The 22222-nt window shown below is 42.1% G+C and overlaps 1 protein-coding gene across 9 annotated transcripts in view; it reads left to right on the top strand.

Moving 5' to 3' along the window:
- The first annotated feature begins 332 nt into the window (after window positions 1–332).
- Window positions 333–22222, top strand: part of MEIS2 (Meis homeobox 2) — a 208060-nt gene continuing 186170 nt past the window's right edge. For 2 of the 9 annotated variants that reach the window (XM_032343228.1, XM_032343226.1), the window contains exons 1-7: window positions 333–565; window positions 1770–2002; window positions 3638–3779; window positions 4492–4542; window positions 5517–5567; window positions 6368–6517; window positions 16169–16283. In XM_032343228.1, coding sequence (XP_032199119.1) covers window positions 554–565; window positions 1770–2002; window positions 3638–3779; window positions 4492–4542; window positions 5517–5567; window positions 6368–6517; window positions 16169–16283 — 754 coding nt within the window. In that variant the 5' untranslated portion in view covers window positions 333–553. The other 7 variants (XM_032343232.1, XM_032343230.1, XM_032343233.1 and 4 more) reach the window with 5 other exon arrangements.

Raw genomic sequence — 22222 nt, 5'->3', positions numbered from 1 at the left:
TTCATCATCATCAACCATCATTCATTCACTACCTTGACATTCCGGGCTTTGATTGACAGCTGGAGTGGCAAAAAGCCATGAAACACGACAGTTCGGTTACATGTGGGCTGCTGACGGGCCGCTCGTAACCTTCAGTTCGGGGGCTTGACAATTTTTTTTTCTTCTGTTTCTTCTTTTTCTTTTCTTTCTTTTTTTTTTTTTTTTCCAACTGAGGGGAAGAGAAGAGAAAGAGGGGGAAAGGAGGACCGAAAAGGAGGAGGAGGGGAGGGGGGAGGAGGAGGAGGTGGAGGAGGAGGAGGAAGATCAGGAGGAGGAGGAAGAAGAGGAAAAAAGAGAAAAAGAAGAAATATCACAGGAAAAAAAAAAAACTCTTCGTTGTCTTGCCTGGGCTTTTTTTTTTTTCCCCCTAAAAATAACATATTGGAGAATTGGGAGAAGTCTTTTTGGTTTGGAAAAAAAAAAAAAAAAGGAATCTTCAGCCTAGATCACTTTCTTATCCGGACTGGGATATTAAATATACGACACATCCAGGAGTTTATTGGAGCGCAGACTGATGGCGCAAAGGGTAGGTTTAAATCTCCAACACTTACCTAGATATAAATCCTCTCCTAAGAGGGGCCTGTCCCGATGCCTCCTCTCCCTTCAACGCTGCTGCTGCTCGCTGCTTGATGATGGCGGCCAGTATTTTAAAAAATAGCAGCAAAATTATTCATCGGCTTTTCCCCCCCGTGCCTCTGCGTGTGTGCGAGTGTGTGTGTGCGTGCGTGTGTGCGTGTCTGGGCGCGCGTGTTCCAGCGCTGTGCGAGCGGGCGGGCGGCGAGTGCGTGTGAGTGGTGTGTGTGTGCGTGTGCAATTGTTACACGCTTTCGCCTCGCTCCAGCTTTTACCCCAGCAGCGCGATTCCCCCGGTTCTCCTGCTGCCGCCGCTGCCGCTGCTGCGCCGCTGCCGCCGCTGCTCCCGCGGCTCGGGGCGGGCACGGGCTGCGTAGGAGCCGCCGCCGCCGCCGGGGCCGCCGCTGGGGCCGCGCTGCCGCAGCCGCTGCGCCGCCGCCTAGACTAGCCTGGGCTGCTTGTTTTGTCTCTGAAATTGACAAGGACGCAGGGAATCCGCTGCTAAATAATGTTTCTGGTAACTTTCACGTTATTCCCCCCTCCCCTCCGCTCCCTGCCCCCGGGGAGGCACTGGCCCCAGTCTTCCCTCTTCCTCGGCGTTCTCCTCCTGATTATTAGCGTTTTTCTTCTCTTTATTTTGTTTCATTTCGCCTTTTGATTTATTGGATCTTCGGGAGGAGGCGAAGGGGGGTGAGGGGTGGGATCCGGGGCTTCCTCCTCACACTAACTCCACTTCTCCCTCGGTTGGCTCGCTACGGTTCTTGCTGCCTCCGGCCCGAGCGGGACCTCCCGGAGCCCCCTCAGTCCCTGGCCTCACTGCCCCCTCTCCCTACTCTAAACGCTGCTCTTGGTTCATACTTTTTCATTTTAAAATTTAAAAACAATTCCCCCCGCAACTTTCAACTCGTTGTTTCGGCTGGTTTGGTTTCTGTGTGTTCAACTCGTGCTCAGTACTTTTTTCCTTTCTGACTTTGTTTTTATTTCTCCCCCCCCTCCTGCCTGCCCCCTCTTCCCTTCGTCTTTCTCCCCTGCCCCCCCCCACCAACCTCTATTCCTTTCCCACTTCTCTCCTTGCTTTCTTCTCCTATCTTCTTTTTCTGTTCCCCCTCGGCTCTCCTCACCTCCCGCGCCCCCTCCCCCTTGCCGGGTTCCGACAGTACGATGAGCTGCCCCATTACGGCGGGATGGACGGAGTAGGGGTGCCTGCTTCCATGTACGGAGACCCTCATGCGCCGCGGCCGATCCCTCCGGTTCACCACCTGAACCACGGGCCGCCGCTCCACGCCACGCAGCACTACGGCGCGCACGCCCCGCACCCCAATGTCATGCCGGCCAGCATGGGATCCGCTGTCAACGACGCCTTGAAGCGGGACAAGGACGCGATCTATGGGTAAACCAACCCCCCTCCTCCCGACCCAGCATACTGTTTGTGAGTGCGAGTGTGTGTTCGTCTCTGTGGGGGTTGAGGGGATGGTCGACTAAGTGGGGAGTTATTTCTGCGGGGGAGGGGGGTGGGAACCGCTTGCCTCAGAAAGGACAGAGAAGGGGGCCTGCTCTTCTTCGCCTTAAGTTTAAGTCCCCGAAAGAGAAAGCCTCCTCAACCCCCACGGCCCCGTCACTCCGGACCCCACAGCCCAGAGTGACTGAGAATCTTGCCAGGGCCTTCTCCCCAAGGACGGGATTCCTGGCCAAAGGACGCAGAATTGGTCCTTCCAGGCCCCCTAACAGAGGCCTTGACGAAGGAGAAAGTTTCCTGCAGATGAGGAGCAACTTTGGGGGTTTTTTTGTTTTGTTTTGTTTTTGTTTTGTTTTGTTTTTTTCCCCCTCTTGTTTCCTAACGAGAGTCTGGGAGTCACTAAATGCAGCTTGAGCTGGAATCAGGGCTGTGTCTGTCGGCCAGGAAGTCCTAATCACCCACTTCTTAATTCTCTGTAAATAAAGGGGTAGACCTTGAAGTGCAGCGGGCTGGAAGGGACTGCTGCTTGCACAGAGCTGCTCTTAGGAGGACTGAGGGAGATGGCTGGAAATCACATATTTTATATTCTGAGGGAACTCGGAGAGGGATGGAGGTGCTTGGTCCCAAAGTGTACCGCTGGTGCTCTCCCAGTCGAGAGGAGGTGGGGAAGGCGGCGGTTTGCCGAGGGGAGGGGACGGTTGGTAACCGGCAACTGAGCCTGAAGCCAGAGGCCGCAAGCATCCCGAAGTGCAGCTAAGCCGCCCGGAGGAACACAAAGGGCAGACGCGCACGCACACTTCCAAGTTTTAACACTCGATTTATTTATTTTTGCCTGCTGGAGAAATGTGGTCTTTGGAAGGAAGCTCTTGGGCGTTTAGCATTCCTATTATTTTGGCCCCCGCACACAGGCTTTACTAGAAGTCGAGCAAACAAGTTTATAAGGCGAGGGGGTGAAAAGGTTGGAAGAGCACGCTCTCTGATTTAGGTGTAAGAAATACCACTTTGGGTGTATATATAGGTGAAGCCTTCGGCCTCCTTCAAAGTAACCCTTAATATGGAGCGTTAAAGCTTTTTTCCCCTTTCTTTCTTTTCTTTTCTTTTCTTCTTCTTCTTCTTCTTCTTCTTCTTCTTCTTCTTTTTTTTTTTTTTTTTAAATTTCACAGACCGTTCCTTTCTTGAGAGGTCAGGGCTGGGTTTCGGGGGTTGGTTCCGCGGCCTCTGTAGTGTGGGGATTGGGTCTGGATCAACTCCCAGCTCCAGACTGCCTGAGCTGCTTGGATGTTTCATTACTTCCAACTGAGGCTTTTCTTACTTGGCGGGCTGAAGTGGCCAGGGGCTTCTCCGACTAGATCTGAGGGACTCCTGAGCTGAGGGAAAGGGCCAGGCCGTTTTTCCTTTCTATTTCTGACCCAGGCTCGGCTGGCTAAGGAAGGGTTGTAAAGTGTGATGCGTGCCTGTTTTATTAAAGAAGGAATTCGAACCCTCCAAACTTGTTGATTACAGTTCTTGCTCCTTCCCCTCTGCACCCCGTCTCCGTGTGTGTGTTTTCTGCGTGGCGCTGCCCGTTAGGCACCCGTTGTTTCCTCTGTTAGCTCTGGTCTTTGAGAAGTGCGAGCTGGCGACCTGCACTCCCCGGGAACCCGGAGTGGCCGGCGGGGACGTCTGCTCCTCCGACTCCTTCAATGAGGACATCGCGGTCTTCGCCAAGCAGGTCCAACCTTCTTGACCCACTCACCCTCCTGCAGACCCTCACTCCCCCTCCCCTTTCCTCCGAGCTTTACATTAAAGAGGAGGAAAAGGCAGGGACACCCGATCTGTTCCTCTGGCCCAGTCCGTCCTCTTCGCCTCCTCCCCATCCCTGAGCCTGGAGGCGAATTGGAAGCGGAGATAAATATGGGTGTTTGTTTTTCCCCCCAGCCAGGAATACAGGGGCTCGACCCTCGAATTAAAGTTGACCTACTCCTAATCTGGGGCTTGGCCTTTTCTCCCGCCTGCAGCTACTTGAACAAGTATTGGGGACAGGGGCTGTGAGGCACCCGAGAGTGCCCGGGAGGGAAGGAAGCTGGGCGCCTCTTGGGTCAGTCTACGCGGGGTGCTAAGGTGTGGGAGGCTGAGAGTCACAGCCCCTTAGACGGCTGGTTGAGGGGGGACTCGGTCCCAGAGAACGGCTCTGAATTCCCAGCAACAGCTTAGCAGTTCCAGGTGGCCCTTAATGGGGCCAGTAGTAGAAGGCCCCAGCACTTTTTCACCCGAACCCACTAATTTAAGGCACTAGTTTGTTTCATGTATTTTACCAAAGCCCCTCTCCTCTTCTCCGCCACTGCCCTTCCACCATACCCACTCACACGGTTTAGTCCGTGACAGCGTTTTTCTTCTTTTAAGGTGAGGTGGTCATTCATGTGGACTGTCTCTGCTTCTTACAGGTTCGCGCTGAAAAGCCACTTTTTTCCTCAAATCCAGAGCTGGACAATTTGGTAAGCCACACCGTTTCTTGCTTTTCCCCAGCGTGCTCCCCCTCCCCACCCCACCTTACCTAGAAGCACCCACTTTCCTCCTGGAGCTCCGGGGAGTTGGAGCAGAGCCTCTTTTGAAGCTCACGAACGACAGGGAGGAAGAGGGAACAACTTAGAGCCCCCGCAAGGGCGATGGAAGGTGAGGGGTGGGATGGACCTCAGGGAAAGTGGAGGCCAGGGAGCAGCAGGCGGGGACACAGCGCCCAGAGTGCGCAGGGGATGAGTCCCTGGTCTCGGCCGGGGGAGCGAGGCTGCGAGAAGTGAGTTATTTCCTCTATTTGCCTGGGTAGGCAGCCGAGCCCCCGGCAGCTCACCCGAAGGAAGTAACCGCTGGCGCAGCGGCGGAGGGCGGGCGGAGAAACGTGGGGGGGGGGGGGGGTAATGGGGCGCGCGGGCGCAGGCCACTTTTAGGTGCGATTCTTTTGCTAATTTGCACAATTTCAATATTAAAAGTACTTAAATCCGCTTTCAAAGGCCTTGCTTCACCATTCATCTGGAGTATTTCCTTCTTCAGTAAGGACGGATTTCGCAGGGTGTGCGGTTCTAAAAAGCTTTCTCTCCGGAGAAGCTGATTTTTTTTTTTTTTTTTTTTAAATTTGGCTTGAGGTCGAGAGAGGAGACGGTTAAAGACTCAGGCGGAGAAAGAAGGCCTGGACCTAGGAAAGCAGTCCTCACGAATAGCTCAGTGAACACAGGGGGCAAAGATATTAGATGCTTCGGCTCAGGTTGAGTCAGATTCCTACCCCGTGGCCAATGAGGCAGAGATGATCAGTAATCACTTGGTTTTTCTGATGATTTCTTGATGTGTGGGTTTTGCCTGGCCACTTGCCTGCTTCTTCCCCCATCCCCAGCTCAATTCCCTCACTCCCCCCGCCCCCAACTCAGGACTTCTGAGTCACAGAGCCTTAACTCCACACTCTAAACTTTTCTTTCAGATGATACAAGCAATACAAGTACTAAGGTTTCATCTTTTGGAGTTAGAAAAGGTAAGCAGAGAGTGACACTCCTCACTTTGATTTAGCCGCTTTCCTTTCTTAGTTGAGCAGGGATGTCTTTAACAAGCCTCCAGTCTGAGGGATTGAACCCCTGGAGGTTATGAGCAACTTGTTACCAAGTCCGTCCTTCAAATTGCTGCTCGACCCAAGAGCTCAGAGGATGGGTGAATCAGGATAGCCCTTCCTGCTTCCCTACCTCACCCCCTCCTGCCTTTCCCCCTAGGCATTCAGGATTATTCTGAAATGCAGCAAACCATTTGTATTACTGGACAATCAGCCTGCTTGCGTCTCTATTAGCTTAGCTCACCCTCAGACCAAAGCAAGTGTTAGGTGCAGGCAGAGGGAATCTTCCTCGCTGGGGTGTCTTTACATTACTCTGCAGCTCAATCACTGTCCCCTGGAAACGTGCAAAACTCTTAGCTTATTGAATCGCAAATGCCAATGCTATTCCCAGTTCCAGTGTTCTAACATTGTGATGTTATCATCAAATCGGATTTTCCCCCTTGGACTCCCAGTCTGAGCCCAGTTATTTCCAGTCCTGTTTCTTCCCTCTTTATAGTAACTTGTTGCTCAGGGAAGTCTCTGGAGAATAATATCTGCTGCAACAATTGCTCTATTGTTTCCTTGCCTTCAAGTATTACACCCATTAATTAGAGTTAGTTTGGAAGACATTGCACTGTTGCTCTTTCCAAATGTAACCTTGCAACCTGATTTTTTTCCCCTTTAAAAATGAAACAAAACAATAACAACAACAATATGAGCTGAACCCTCCACCATGATCCTCCTTTTAGGTCCACGAACTGTGTGATAACTTCTGCCATCGGTACATTAGCTGTTTGAAGGGGAAAATGCCCATCGACCTTGTCATTGATGAAAGAGACGGCAGCTCCAAGTCAGATCACGAAGAACTTTCAGGATCCTCTACAAATCTCGCTGACCATGTAAGTCTGAGAGCCCTTTCGCATTCTTTTGAGACCACTGGGTAAAGCATTTAAAAAAAAAATAAAAAAACTTGTTGTGACATTTAGCTAAGCTTAAACTTAGTTTTCTTTTAAATGACCTGGTCTCTTTGGGACTCTTTTCTCCCTTTCTCACTACCTCTGCCATAGCCTTCATCTTCGTTTGCCCTTTCCTGGCCCCTTTCCTTATTTATGTGGAGAACCAAAGAAACCAGGGAGTTGATAGAGTGATTTGTGCTCTTAATGTGTAAAGTTTCCTGGATTTGGTGGCTGGAGTGTTAGCAAATTGTCTGTTTGATATGGTGACTGCTGCCTTTTCTGCTTCCTCAACTCTGTGTAATCAGTGCAGCCTGGACAGAGAGGCAAGTCAGCTAGCAGGACAGGGTGGGGGAGAGAGAGAACTGAAGGACAAGAGGAACCAGGGAGGAGGGCCGATTTCCCAGTCTCTCACAGAGATGACAGTCCGGAGAATTATTGGCAATCTTACATTGCATTAGAAATAACAGAAGGAGTGAACACATTACAATTCTCCGAGCTCTTGCTCTATAGAAACTTATTGTCAGTATATGGACTTACTGCCAAGTGCCTGAAGCATCTTCATAATAAAAGACAGTAACTTTGATGAAACAATTATTAACAATGTATTACAGAAAGCTGAAGGGAATCGCGATTGAGTAACCATAGGTTCGTGGTTGAATTTTAACACTTACACAGTTGTTGAATGGAATCACAGTATAGTAAGGAGTGACTGTGTATGTCAGGCCAGGATGGGAGATTTCTTTCTATTCTCTGTTTTTAATCCTATTTTGGAACCGATTTAGGGAGTCTGATGTTTAAAAAAAAAAAAAAGGAAAGAAAGAAAGAAAAAGAAGAAAAAAAAAAGCATATGTAGTGAGACTGAAAATTTGAAAAAGAAGCAAAGGGAAGAAAGATTGCAGCTGGTAGGAAAGGCAGGAGTGGCAAGGTTAAAGAGTGGGTGTGAACAGCAGTTTATTTATAGGAACCCAAGCCGGGGGTGGGGGACATAGATTATATTCAGTTGAGCTTACAACTTAAGTGATATAGGCTATAGTCTAATAACTTGTTGGCTGAAAGATTAACTTAACATTTCGTGGAGTTAAACAGGCTTTGAGGCTGGAAGGCAACCTGTACCACCTCCCCCCGCCATTCCTAAGTGTTAAGAGGAATGGGTTGAGATGTCTTGAGAATAAACCTTCTGTGAGGTTATCTTCCTCCACCCTCAAAAAAAAAAAAAAAAAAAAAGTTTTGAAAATATCCAGTCATACATTTTAATTATGAGCCTTTGTCCTGTATGGAAAGCTAGCCTGAGAACAAAAGTTTAAAAAAAAAAAAGAAAGAAAGAAAACATCAGTGCTCCTGGTTGTCTAGTTCTGAGACAGAATAAATACTATAGCATTGAAAGCTCCTACTGCTATCTTTACTCTTGGCTTTTTCCTTCATGATGGGGTGAACTTTGAGGGGCTCTTTTGTATTTGAGTGTGTTCACTAAAATCATAAGGATGCAGAAAGCAGCTATGGAAAGTTTACTTGCTGATATGTGGCTATATGATACGTGGTGGTGGTCCACAAGGCATGACAGTCCCTTAGAGATTGTTGTTGTTGTCGTAATTTATTTGTTTATTTTCACTGCTTCCTGTTTCCCAATTCCAATGCAACCTGCAACGTTGGGGGGGATGAGAAGGAATCTAGTTCCACGGTGTGTAGGATGAGAAGTTCACAGTTATCTGCAGCCAAAAACGTTTCTCATGACATTTCCAAGGGTCTTGATTACTTGGTTTTCTAGAATAGTTTCTTGGAAACTGTTTTTCAAGTGGATGTATGGAACTAGAACATGCCGGTGTTTGCAGGGAAGAGATAAGATAAACTAGGCTGTCTAGAGTATTGGCCGATAGTGCCCATTTATGAAACTATTGTAATATTTAAATTATATTCAAAAAGGAAGTGGTACCTAAGAGGATAGCACTTTAATAATTGAACAATCATCATCTTTGGATAAAAGAGTCAACTGTAACATTTGTTGCTCCTCTTTCAGGCCCCCAATCAACTAAAGATGACAACTGATTTATTTTGAACCCATGAGGGCTTGCCACCTCATTGGGCATCATAATTTAAAGCCTTTTATTTCCTAGAGTTCTGAACTATAACATTTTTACTTTAGCCCCCTGCTATTTGTTTTGAAAGGAAGCAATAATTTGTTCCACCAGCACACCGAGAGGGAAATGGCGAGATTTGCTTCAGACTTGAATTTTATGCAGGAGGGGAGAGAAAACCTTGCAGAGTTTTCACCATTTTTGCTATTTCTATATCATAGGTGCATTGGTTATATTCCTTTCTAAGCATCCCCCTACAAAGCGAATTCTCTCCTGTGTCTGCCTCTTCTGCAAGTCCACCCTCCATTCCCACACCGCCCCCCCACCCACCAAGAAAGGAGAAAATACCCCACAACTACTACTACCTGTGAAGTGGTATGAGTGGGACATTTTCAGCATGTAAATGTGTCCAATTTGAATCTCCAGGTTTATTTTTTCGTTTGCTTTGATATGCATATTTAATACATTGCCCCAGGCTGGATCTCATTTGGTGCACGCTGGTGCAGGGGTGATGATGAGCCACTTCAGAAGGCCTGAGACAGCGTGTTGTTTTCTCTGTTTTATCTGTTGGCCCACTATTCTGATCTACTGCGCTTCCTCATGGTTTTATTTGCACATGAAATGCCGAGAGCATTTCAACTTATTGGCTATGAATAATGACAGCTAAAAAAGAAGTGTAGTTTAATTTGTTGTGTGCCAAGGTTTCTCTTGTGGAGGTGACAGTTTGTGACAGCTGTTTGACACCCCCAAAACACATACACCTCTATACTTATTAAGTGGTATCAAGCTGCACTGTGTGTGTGTCTGTGTGTGTGTGAGTGTGTGTGTGTGTGTGTGTGTGTGTGTGTGTTTAAGGAAGGCTTGGGCAAGGGGAGAGGGAGTGAAAGAGAGAAAAGAAAGAATAAGTGTCATTTTGCATGGTGGAAAGCAGGGAGAAAAGCGTCAGGAGCAAAATATTAGGTGCCAAAATAGACTTCTATTTTCTTATTGAAAAATTTGAAAATAAAACTGAATGAAAGTAATGGCTACAAATATCTTGAAAGCAAGTATTTTTGGCAGGCTTTTAAGAATGAGTTTTATATACTATTACACAGTAAATCAGGCTGTTGTCACGCTGATTTCACATTCTGTAATTTTATGTAAATAATCTGATGTAACATTGTTAAAAGACAACCAGGGTATCCTAACCTTTCCTACGTTACATTCATTGAAGATACTAAACTAGTTCATTTATTATCGACATTTACCTGATGGGTATGAGGATAAAAGGAAGTTTGCAATTAAATAGAAAATAAAATGTGCAACACTGGCCCCTATTTTGTTGTTTTTAGTAAATTCATAATGAATGCTTACATTTTTATATTATAATACAGTTTCTTTTATATTCTTATTAAACATGAGAGTAATTGTTGTAGGTAGGAAACAACTATTACAGTATTCTTTGGAATATTGGGAAGAAGAAAATAAGATGGTGAAAGGAAATAGAGCTCTATTTTCCAGCTGCAATTCATGTTAAGTTTCTCAGACATTCAAATTTATTATGTTTAAAATAAACATGTCAAGAAACCAATTCTTTAAAAAAAAACTTTCAACTTGAAAACTATTGTGGAATATTCATGCTTTTCCTAGTCTGTAGTATTTCTAAATGATAGGTGATATCCACACTTGCTACTTTACATAATTTCAGGTCTAGTACAGAAAAAAAATAAAATATATCTTTACATGTCTAGTACAGAAAAAAAATAAAATATATCTTTAGATCAATGTTAGGTAAATGAAATATATCTGTTTGAAAGGCATTCTCTGAGCCAAGCTCTATTTGTCTGAAGTGCATACAGTTATATTATTATTTCTAATTAATGTTCATAAGAAACTCATTTATTAATTTTTTGGATGAATTAAGTATAAGGAAGAAAATACAACTTTATCTCTTAATAGTTAATGACAGGTGACAAAATTGACTGGCTCTGATAATATTATTAATAAAAGAAAAAGATATTCTAATTTCTATGTTGAAAGCTGTAATTTAGCTAAAGATACACTGCTGTTTTCTTTTCCATCTCTGAAATGTCAAGTTTATTTACCTGTATACAGCTTCTAAAAATGGGTTAAGAACCTTGTCCCTGACAGAATACAGGCAAGTGTCTAGAGGTAAAATCTATTAGTACCTGGAAAGTCAGCAGGGATTAGGCAGCGAGGAGAGGGATAGGTTTAAGTGATTGGCCTATAGGATATCAAGGGGGAAATAATGGGATTTGATAATAATATTAATAATACAAATGATTTATTTTATCAGATAATTTCTTAAGTTCTATACCTTGTGGTGTCTTATCCAGTGTCTCCATTCCAGGAAAGTTCTGCCTCTGAGTTCTTCCACCAATTCAGCATGGTGGGGGTCATGGGTTTTCTGTCGTTATTGTTGTGTAGCTTCTGGACGTTGATAGCTCCGCTGTCAATTTCCCACTCAAAATAATTATATTATTTAAATCACTTTGGGTGTGCGGGTGAAGTATGTTTTCAGTGTAACTGTCGTGAGATGAAGTCAAACACACACTTGACCACCACTGACATTCACTATCAGATTAGAATTTTGATACTTTAAAAATGGATTTCCCATTTTTTTTTTCAGACTGAATGTTTGATGAATATCCTAACACAATTCAGAGTTATAGGAGACATTTTCTAATGTGATGGTATACCAACAAAACAAGAAATTTCTATTTTTTCTAAAAGTTAAGTAGAGGAATCCTTTTTTTTAAATTTTGGAATTCATTTTTAGAATTTGCAAAGAGTACTTGCCACTTCTTTGAGAGTTACTCACGTATTAATTCCCAAAGCAAAACAGAGGGTAGAAGCAGGGAGATGAGGGAAAGACCCCAGCTCTATTTACATTTTTAAAGAGTGAGTCCATGTTCTGAAAGCATGCATGGTTCTCCTGAGTTCTTATGTCAACTTTAGAATAATGAAGTTGAAATTCCAACATTTTTTTCAAACCATACTATTAACATTTTTAACTTTTGTAGGCTTGAATACCTCATGATAGGTGTCCTCACCTTATTTAAAAAAATATATTTTCTGCACAGTGTTAATTGGGAACTAAAACATCATACGGTCATAGGAAATATGTTACACATTAACTATGTGTAGTGATGCAAGCATATCTTACCTTTGTTGTTTAAGCATATTGAGTCAAATTAGTCTTATATGCTTCCTTTGCTGGTTGAAATATCTTTATATATGTTTACTGTAGCTTTCTACCTGCAAGCACAGGGTCTGAATTAGTCTACTGTATTGTTTAAGTTCATATAAAAATTGTGGCTTTGTGTTATATATTACGTGTTAGTTGTGTAGTCTCTAGAAAATCAAATACTTATTTTAAAGTTTTTCTTTTTTTTAATTATAGAAATAAGAAGTAGAAGTGTCCTTAGGGATTATCTTGCCTAAGTTTTTAATTTTAAAGAGATGGAGGAAGCAAGTCCCAAGGAAATGAAGTGCATCCCTTGCTCAAGGACACATGATCTGTTAGGGGTGGCACCCTCGTGTCTTAATTCGAACCTAATGCTCTCTCTCCTATCCTACACCCATTTTCACTTGGGGTCTAAGATGAGTCTCGGATCATTTTAGATAGCACTGGTGTGTAGTATGGCTTTTGCTTTCCTCCTTGAATCCTAATACATTTCACCTCCCTTCTCAGTTTTGCATTTATTTAGAAACACTTCTACATTTTACTCCATTGTCTTTTTGCAATGGGAGAACCATGAGCTTTGTGGAATCACTTAAACAGGGCAATACCACCAATTCACCAGGACTTACTAAGTATTTTCCTGTGAGCAGGTCCCCACAGAAGTGCCATAGGGGTGTAAAATGTTACAATTTTCACCATATCTGCAACCTCAACAAAAGAGGCCTGCAAATGTTTTGCTTCCTATGCCCAGTGACTCCATTCCTATCTGTGCTCTTTCCCAGATTTAGCAAAATTCAATGATGGTGCTAAATCTTTTTTTTTTTTTTTTTTTCCATAGGAGAAAACACAGGCAGAATTGTGTTTTCTAGGGAAAGCTTTGTGTAAATGAGAAATAGAGGAGAGTAACAGAATGATCTCCTGTGGCCTCGCTACGACAAGCTCTCCCCATCTTGTCTCATGCTTTTATATTAATTACAACTTGCATTATCAGCTGTGAGTCTGTAGCCCAGCAAATAGAAAATACTGCCCCTGGAGACCTAGCTTCTTGTATCTATTTTCCATCTCCTTCTATTGTGTTCCACTCAGTATTCACTGCTTTTCTCCTGCTAACACTGCTCTTTAACGCAATTACGTAAGAGCAAGAAGAGTACCCTATTTGACTCCCAATTATTAAAGCCACTGGGAATAGAAACATGTTCCTTCCTTGCCCTCGGGTGTCTTCAGGATACTTGGGTTGAAGCACAGGACACGTACAGTGCAGTGGGTCTACCTGTGTGCTCGAACACGCACGTGCACTCAGAGAGCATTCTCTTTATTTTCTACTTACATCATGTGTTGTCCATGCTTTCATATGCCACTTTGGTTTCAAGATTCTCTAAACTTCTGCATATGATTTGGCAGAAAGCCAGGCAGTTGTTCTTGAAGGATGTAAACTTGGAAACTATCTAGGGAGGGGGAGAAAAAAAAAGAAAGAAAGAGGTTGTGATACAAACAAATATTTCAGTCTCAGGAAAAAAAAACAAAAACAGTGTTATGAGTAAAGGATTATATTTTATCTATCTGTGGAGGTTGCAATTTTTTATGGCCACAAATGTAGCAATTCCTTATTGACCAGATTATCAACGTTTGTCTTTGTATGTGATCAAGTCACCATGGTGTAGCTGGATAGGAACTTTGGGGTAACTTTGGGATAACCTCACAGCCCTGAAGGCCCAGAGAGATCCATCTGTTTTTCCTACTTTCCTACTTTCGAGTCAGAGGAATGCCGTGGTTTCTCCTTAGTCTGTGTCAGTCTCTCCAACAAGGTTATAATACTTGAGACACTCTACAGAAATAAACATCTCATGACACTTGTTGGGGCTAGTATTTTTGAAGATGTGGAGGAGAAAAGAGAGGAGACGGGGGCATGGCATGTTAAATAGTGAACATGAACAAGTTGAAGGACTGGGCTGAAAACCGAAGATCCAACTCACTTAGAGCAATCAGCTGCTTTTAAAGTAAAATTGGCTTATGTGGCTTATTTCCCACCCCTTTACTTGAGAAAACACCCCCTCCAGAAAACCACTGGAAGAACTACACTGAATTGTAAATGAATGAGGTCTGTCTTTTAAAAATTCAGCACAGGTTTGACTGAGGGGGACCAACCAGTATTTTCAGTAGGGGAAGTCCTTTCGAGCAGTCGCTCCAAGTCACTCTAGGGCCCAAACAGAAAGACTTGCTCATTTGAATGATGATATAATAGTTGTTGGATGACATTTACCTTAAAACATAGTTGAGATGTTAGTGGTTAATTATTGTAATTTTCATGAGGGGTAAGGAGCTTTTATAGCAGCCTGCTTAATAAAAAGTCTGCAGTGCATAAAATTAACATCACTCGCTGTATACACGGAGAAGTTTAACTAGGTGAATGTGGTTCAGTTATTTCATTTTCTAAAAGAAGGCTCTAGCCAGTGTTGTTGTAGGACTAAACTCATGCCATGCTATTGTTTCTTTCTTTCTTTCTTTCTTTCTTTTTTTTTCCACGTAATTCTTCTAGCTCTTTATCTGATTACCATCCGGCAAACAGCTGACCCGAGGAGACTGCAAAGCTTGAAGAGCCCCTGTATTCTGTTTGCCTTTAGCTTGAAACTCTTGGAGTGGTTTCTAACTTTGATAAAAAGAGAAATCACAGGCATGACTTTGTCTTAATACAGGCAGCACAGAACCTTGATTTTCATTTTATTCGACTCCATTCCCTAATCTCCTTTCTAAAACATAACCTCTAGAGATCTAAACCTGTGCTGTGTTTAGACTCCCAAGATTTGTGCTTCAGGTGTTCACTTGGAAATCTGTTGCTAGCCTGATAGCTGTGCCAGTAGCATGATTTGATACAGTTATTCCTGATCTATAGAGCTTTGGGTCATTTCGTCATCTCTCAAAAATGCTAACAATTAATTTGTAGTCAGTTTGTAGTGGGCCTGCAGAGGGGAAAAAAAAAAAAAGTTTGTTGTTGTTGTTGTTGTTGTTCCAATTAAGAATAGTCCCTTATTTTGTCTCATCATGGTTTCTTGATTCTATTTTGATAAAATTTTATATTCTATATATACGTTAAAGTTGATGTAGAAGAAAATGATAGACTGATTTTTTTTTTTTCTGGATATACTATATACAATGACAACATGGCAAGATTGCTTTCAGATGGTCAAGATGTTTGCATGCTGCCCATAGGAATGTCTGAATCCTTATTTACCAATTCTTGTGAAAAAAAAATCGCGGACTTTGAGAGATTGATGTTGTTTTATTCTGCCCCCAAAGAATCTCCCCGCCCCCCCAATAAGAATTTGCTTGCCAGGAGATCTTCGGGCCTTAGTTGAAGTCATCACATGCAAGTGACAAGTGTACGCCTCTGGCCTTAAGGCTGGCCTGCTTCGTGTGCTGTTCCTACTCTCCGTTTCTGCCAGAGGAAATTCCATCTCTTGCCTGCCTTCATGTGGTGCTGATAAAGTCCTTCCTGTACATTAGAATTCCTGTTTTCCTTTAAGCAACAGCAGGGGATTGGGAATGATCAGGAAAGGGGAGGAGGAACAGGAGAAGAATACACTCAGCAAAGTAGCATGAGCTATAATTTCTCCATTTGCCTCGCATACCCTCTGGAACAAGTCATACTTCCAGGAAAGAAGCACTGCCCTGTGAATTTAAAGCTTCCATGGAGCTCACGTGGAAGTTTACGTCCAGCTGGCTGACGGTTCATAGTTGTTTCATTTTGTTGGTTAATATCACTGTATCTGTTGGGGGTATAATCAGTTGGTAATTTTCAGAGATCCTTCAGGTTGGTTTAGTTCAATGCATCTGAAAGATCCAAGGGGTTGCCCCATACTCTCTTGAATCTGTGGGGTTTTGTTTTTTGTTTTTTTTAAGGGAGTCAGTTGAGTTTTGGAGATGTTCTGTAATTAGACTCCAAGACTATTGGCCTCATTCTTGGAAGAGTATGCCCCCGTTAGGACACCAAGAGTAGAAATGACTTCTAGATTTGTATTTTCCTAACTTTAAAGATTAACTTTATTGAGGTATAATTTGTGTGTAATGAAATGCTCCCCTTTGAAGCATCTGTTTCAATGAGTTTAAACACATGTACACAGTAATGTAACTAATCATCACCTCATCAAGATTCTAAAAGTTCTTACTTTTGGTACCTATTGCTGACAAGACAACATTCCATAGTATGGAATCTAAAGATGCCTCCTTCCACAAATACTCATATGTATACATTTTTTGTCTCCCTCTGCACCTTTCATCTTGGCTCCTCACTTACGGCTGAAATGGTAACTGTGGAAAAATATCTTGGCACCCTGACATCAGAATCCTGCTTCTTGGCGAGATCACGATGACGCAACCTCTACCCACTCAGCAGGCACCCCGGGGCCCTCCAGTGGGGGCCATGCTTCGCAGAGTGGAGACAACAGCAGTGAACAAGGTAAAGGGTCAAGCATTTTCCTTGTACAAAGTAGACACAACTAAAATAACTCCAGTATTTTATGATCTCAGTACATCTACCTCCCTGTCAACAGGAGAGTGGCAGGTTAGAGAGCTACGATGTATTTGATGTATTTCCTCTGAACTTAACATTACTTAAAAAAAAAAAGTTGAAGTGAGACGTCTAATCTTTAAGTAGACATTACAATAACAATTGATTAGTTCTGCCAATTCTTTTACAAATTTGGTTATCTACACTTTACTTCTGCGTGTGAGTAAATGGAGTGACAGGCTTACTTTGCCGCCATCATGCACTAGTTTGAATCATTCTGTAAGCGGTATATTCTGGTTGTAGTATCAACTGTCGGAGTTCTCTGTCATCAAGCAAGGATGCCTCTATAAGCACATAAAATACCCAAGTGTTTTCTTAGGAGCTCTAGAAGTACTGTGTGGATTTTATATGGGATTTTATCTTGGGAAGATGGATTTTGAAGTTCCTGGATTATTTGTCCCCATTTCTTTTCGGCTGACATGGTGACTTTTGTCACAAGCCCTAAAAATTAGAATAATCTGAGGGCAAGGGGGACATCAACTGCAGATGACAAGGAAGCCTAGGGTAATTTAGAATAAATTTTACCATTTAAAACTCACCTATTGCGCAGAGAGCAATTACACATTAGTAGGGATGACTCTTCTATAGTTAAATCATAATTTAAAGGAAGATACATTACTGAATGTGGGCCAGGAAAGTGTATAGATTTTACTTTTTAATATTTTACGTTAGATGGTGTCTGATCTCCTAGGTCTATTTCATCTCTATTATGACTGTGTTTATGGCCACAATATTAAAGCATTAGACAGTCTTCCATGTGGAGGACAGTTTGACAGCTTGAGCTCTAGCCGTCTATGCCATTCAAAAGAGGGTGGTTGATGTAGGGTGAGTGCCTTGACTCCGAGTTTCTGGCCACGGGTTTTGGATTACTAGTATCCTAGAAGAGTATAGAAAGAAACTTCTCTTCTATGATGCCATTAACGGTGAGTAAGTCCAAACTAGAATCTGGATTATTTGCAACTGATACAGAAGTGAAAACTGTTGGGTGGTAAATTGTGGAAGAACTTTTGAATTGGACGTATTGAGGTTTATCTACTGTCTTTATGAGACCAGTTAGGCTGTACCTAAGAAAACCAAAGTGGAAGGCATTTTGGGGATGGCGTGTACCCCAATCTGTGGATCTGCACAGCCATGGCTTAATTGTGGTTCCCCGTCATGGCGATAGACTTCTCGGGGTTCTTAAATCTGGAAAGCTTTGGATGAGCCCACCTTCCTTACTACGTCTAACTGCTATAACACAAAGGGTGAAAGGTATCTATTAATAAAAACAAAACACCCTCAACATTGGACAAAAGAGGGAGGAAAAGAGAAGCAGGCTTAATGGTCTAATGAGGCTATCTTCCAAAGACTTGTTGTGTGTGAGGCTCGCTTTGACCTTTCACTTTGCTCAGGAGCCCAGCGCTTCATTTTTCACATTCTTGCAATTACGTTAACGCTTCAAGCATTTCTGACTCCAAGTCAGCTCGCAACACCAGGCATAACTCAACACTGTGAGTTTTTCTCCTCTCTGTAGATTCATTAACAGGTCACGAAGGTCCCAACTGAAATTTAAAACTGACTGGTTCTGTTGGGTTGGTTGAGTTATGGCAAGGGAGATAGCAGGAAAGGACCAACGAGAAGGGGAGGGGGGAGAGAGAAGACCCTGGGGTCTGGAGCTGGAAATCGTTGGCCGCAACAGGCAAGCCACAGAGTTTTATCATTTCGGGTAGTTTTGTTTTCTTGGTGATGGTGGTCAGAAAAAGAGGAAAGTTCTGAGACGGATACACTGGGTAAAAGAGAGTCCCACAAACCTCTATGTTGTGGGTAGCTGCACCCACTTATCCCATGTTGAAGGATTTGATCCCTGCAGGATTTTGTTCCTTTTATCCTATCTCCGTGGGATTAAAGAATGGACATGGTAGCTTATGTGTGCGAGTACTAGGAAGTCGGTCATTTTATTGTGTTAAAGTGTGAGGGGCAAAAACAAGTTATGATTCCTACAAAATAGGGAATGTTTGGTGTGGAGAATTTCCTACCTGGCTTATCATATCAGTGGTCCCCAAACACATGTCTGAGGGTATTCTGTTTATTACCGCAGACTAAATTTGGAAGGCTAGGCTCGGAGGTATTTTGTCATACTCAGGCCTATGTTTGTCTTTTAAACATGTATTTAAGGTATTCTGAAATGTGGCCCACTGAATTGTCCAGAGTAGCTTTCTGTGGGAAAGATTAATTATCTGCTGCAGGGCAAAGTCAACAGAGATATTGACTGAAATCACATATGCTTATCCTAGGTTAAATCTTAGGGTTGCTGTATAATGGGAAACCTAGGAGCGAAATTTATGTTCCTCGTATTAAATATATCATAATGTTTCACTGGAAACCAAGTTCGTAGTTTAGAAAAGAGTTTTCTTGCGTATTCAGAATTTATTAGCACAACAGGCATATGGAAAACTGTAAAACGACTCAGTTTCAAAACAAATTATGATAAACAGAAAAAATAGGGATGAATTGTACTAAATACAATGTTTTCATACACATTTTAAATTAAACTTTAATAGCCATATGCTATAAAACAATACATGCATTTATGTTGCTTTATATTTTTTGTGACTATCTTTACTAAAATGATTCATACACGTCTTTACTTTGGAACCTAAAAATACCTCATTTTATGACTTGATAGTGAAAGAGCTACAGTTACACAGGTGAAAGGTCATCTTTTCCTCTCTAGCGTTTGTGCAGCAAACCAAATAGAGGAAAAAAAAGTCAAATTTTAGAAATATTGTAAGAAACAAACTTGGTAAAATGTAAAACCTGACTTTACTCTGTCTTTCAAACAGCACATGCCTAGCAGTAAACTATATAAATATGAACCAGATTTTCATTCACTCTGATTTCTTTTGCTAAAAGCAGCCAAAGGGAGGGAGTTTGTCTTGTTAGTTACATTAGAATGAAGAAAGAAATCTGGTTTTTCAGGGACAGAATTAGGGTGCAGACTGGGGACTCTGGGGCAGTAACTGGCCCTCTTTGTGTCTGGCTTCCTATCAGTAAAATGGGGCTTGATAATAAGGCTTGGGGTCCCTAATTCTGTACCTGCTGAGTCAAAAGCTGCTTTGTATTTCATTGTGTATTTTGCCAGAGTAAAGACTAGGAAGCAGCCCCCTTGTTCATAGAGCACTTTGAGAGCCTCAGATGAAAGGCACAATATATGTACAAAGTATTATTATTATTGATGGGTTTGTGTAACTCCCATTAACGCTGATGGGAGTAACGCATGTGAATTGGCAAGAGAATAGACCCCTCAGTGTTTAGAGCACATGAAATTTACATTTTTTCCAGTGCTGTAATTGAGATGTTGACAAATTGGAGAATATTGATGAGCCTTTGTTTTAAGTATTTTGTGCCAAGTTTGTTTTATTTTTCCTGGTTTGAACAATGGTATGGGTTCAGCAGCAATGAATAAAAAGGGTAGAGTAAAGATAACTTTGTATTTCAATATTTTGATGTGCCAATATGAAATAAATTGTCTTAGGCAAATGGAATATGCTGTTTTAATCATTAGCTATGCATGAAAGAAAAATTGATGTTGACATCTTTGCTGCAAAATCGTTGTAATGGGGCCTTCCTTACAATTCATTTTTGTAAAATTCATTTTGTACATTTTGCAGCAATTGAACAATCCCTGCACTGTGAATAGGCAGGATTCCCAGAAATACCGAGACAGTTGGCCCAGTAACTGCTGAGCTCACACTGCACACCACACGCACGTTAACCATACTGTTGCCAGACCCAGTTTAACCTAAATCCATTAGCATACTAGCATGTATATGTCTCTAATCTTGCAGGACACAGGGCTGCACCAGCCAGCATAATTCCCCTCAACTCTGCCACCTACCAAACCCTTTCATTGATGTCTCCAACTATGATCCAGGCAATAAGACTATTATTTTAGAGCTGGATATTTATTTATGGATTATGCAGTTCTTTACCAGTCATGGTGGTGGAAATCTAAAAATACCCCTTTATATTGAATGTGTTTATAGGTAAACAAGCATCTAAAATAGTATTACACTTTTGACTTTATAATGCATGCTATCAGGATAAAATAGATTTCTCCCCCACCAGAATATTCCAATTATACATTTAAAGGAGGGAGAAAAACCTCCAGCCTACCCACAGTGGATCCTGAATATGTTCTACAGGGATTTCTTATTCAGTCTAGGAAAACCCCGTCAATGGAATGTTTTCATAGTGGCGGCAATTTCTTTAAAATAACCCTAAATACAATATGACAGATGCCATCTGGCATAATCTTTTGCTAGTTGCTTTTAACTTTTATTTTTCCTAGAGCTAAGTTCATCCAAAACTGGTCACTCACTTTTAGGATAAGTAAATGACATTTCTTTTCCTTACTGTCTTCCTAATTGTGTATATATATATATATATACATATATATATATATATATATATATAATTCTCTGAGAATGTAATTGATAATTGAACATTCCCACAGAAGAACTTGTTGTATATAGAATATTTATGTTGCATTTTTTTCCTCTGCCGCTCCCCCTGCCCCAATAAAGTCAAAAGAATACCATCCTTCAGCCATCAGCAAACATCCAAATAATTTCTGTTGATTTTTTCAGGACTTTTTAGAATAGTAACCATTAGAAATAAAATTAAACTCTTCTAATAAATAAACGCTCTAGGAGCATGTAATAGCGCCCATAAATGCTTAAAAGCTTTCTATAATTGCTGTTAATTTTGAGTAATTTCTTCCTATATGTATCAACTTACTTGAAAAACCCAGAGTTGGGATTTCTAGATTTTTTTTTAACTTAGTCATGTAAAGGGATGTCTCCTGATGCCAGTTAGAGTTTAATTTAGAGTAGTAATTAAACTTGAATACTGCCTCATAAACAAAAGATAAACAATAAACCAGCCACGTTCCCTGCTGTTTCATAGCTTTCTTTCCCAGATGTTTTAGCCTGATAATTTTTACACAGTGAACTACCTAACATGGAGTTTTGTGGACAGAGGTCGAAAATGAGTTTTTCTTTCTCTCGCTCTCTCTTTTTCTTTATTTTCTTTTTTATTTTACTTTATTTCCTTTCCTTTCTTTCTTTCTTCTTCTTCTTCTTCTTTTTTTTTTTTTTTTTTTTTTTAGTAATCCTTTTTCCCTCCAAAAAGCAGAACGCAGAGGATTTTCCACTATTTAGATTTTCAACAATTCTGATAAAATAGATACTTAATGCAGATGTGCGATAAAGATAACTCTTCTGGTTCTTCTTCTTGGATTTTTTTTTTTTCTTCAGAACTTGTCATGAACGTCTTTCACACTTGGTGATGTAAAGGGGAACGTATTTTTATTCAAGTAACATCTTGGTAATAACTCAGAAAACACAGAGCTCGACAATGGAAAATGTTTCTTCTCACCCTTTCTCCCCTGCATGGCTGCCCCACGGCCAGCGTTACTCTATGGCTACACTCCTCGGAGGGCCACAAGGGTTTCTCTGTCCAGTTCTGGACCCTTCCACTGTCAGCCATGATCTTTCTAATTGTCAGGTACTAGTCTGCCGTTCAATGCAGAAGCCATGTTATTTTCACTGGGTGGGGTAATTACTGAAAGCTGAGAATAGCTGCACTAAAGACACAGGGATACTTTCATGATCCCATTAGCATAAGAGTGGGTAAATTATTCATGCCAAGTGAGGATTCTATGGGGAAAAGTATAGTTAATGCACATAGTTTTTAAATGTATCCCTTTCTGCTCTGAGACTAAATTCTTGTTGGAATCAGTTCTCAGACATTTACGGGAAAGCTCTGGTGGCGTGTTAGACGCAGTT

This window comes from Mustela erminea, chromosome 5, assembly GCF_009829155.1.
Source record: "Mustela erminea isolate mMusErm1 chromosome 5, mMusErm1.Pri, whole genome shotgun sequence".
In the NCBI taxonomy this organism is placed as follows: Eukaryota; Metazoa; Chordata; class Mammalia; order Carnivora; family Mustelidae; genus Mustela; species Mustela erminea.
This window is presented reverse-complemented; position numbering and strand designations above follow the sequence as displayed.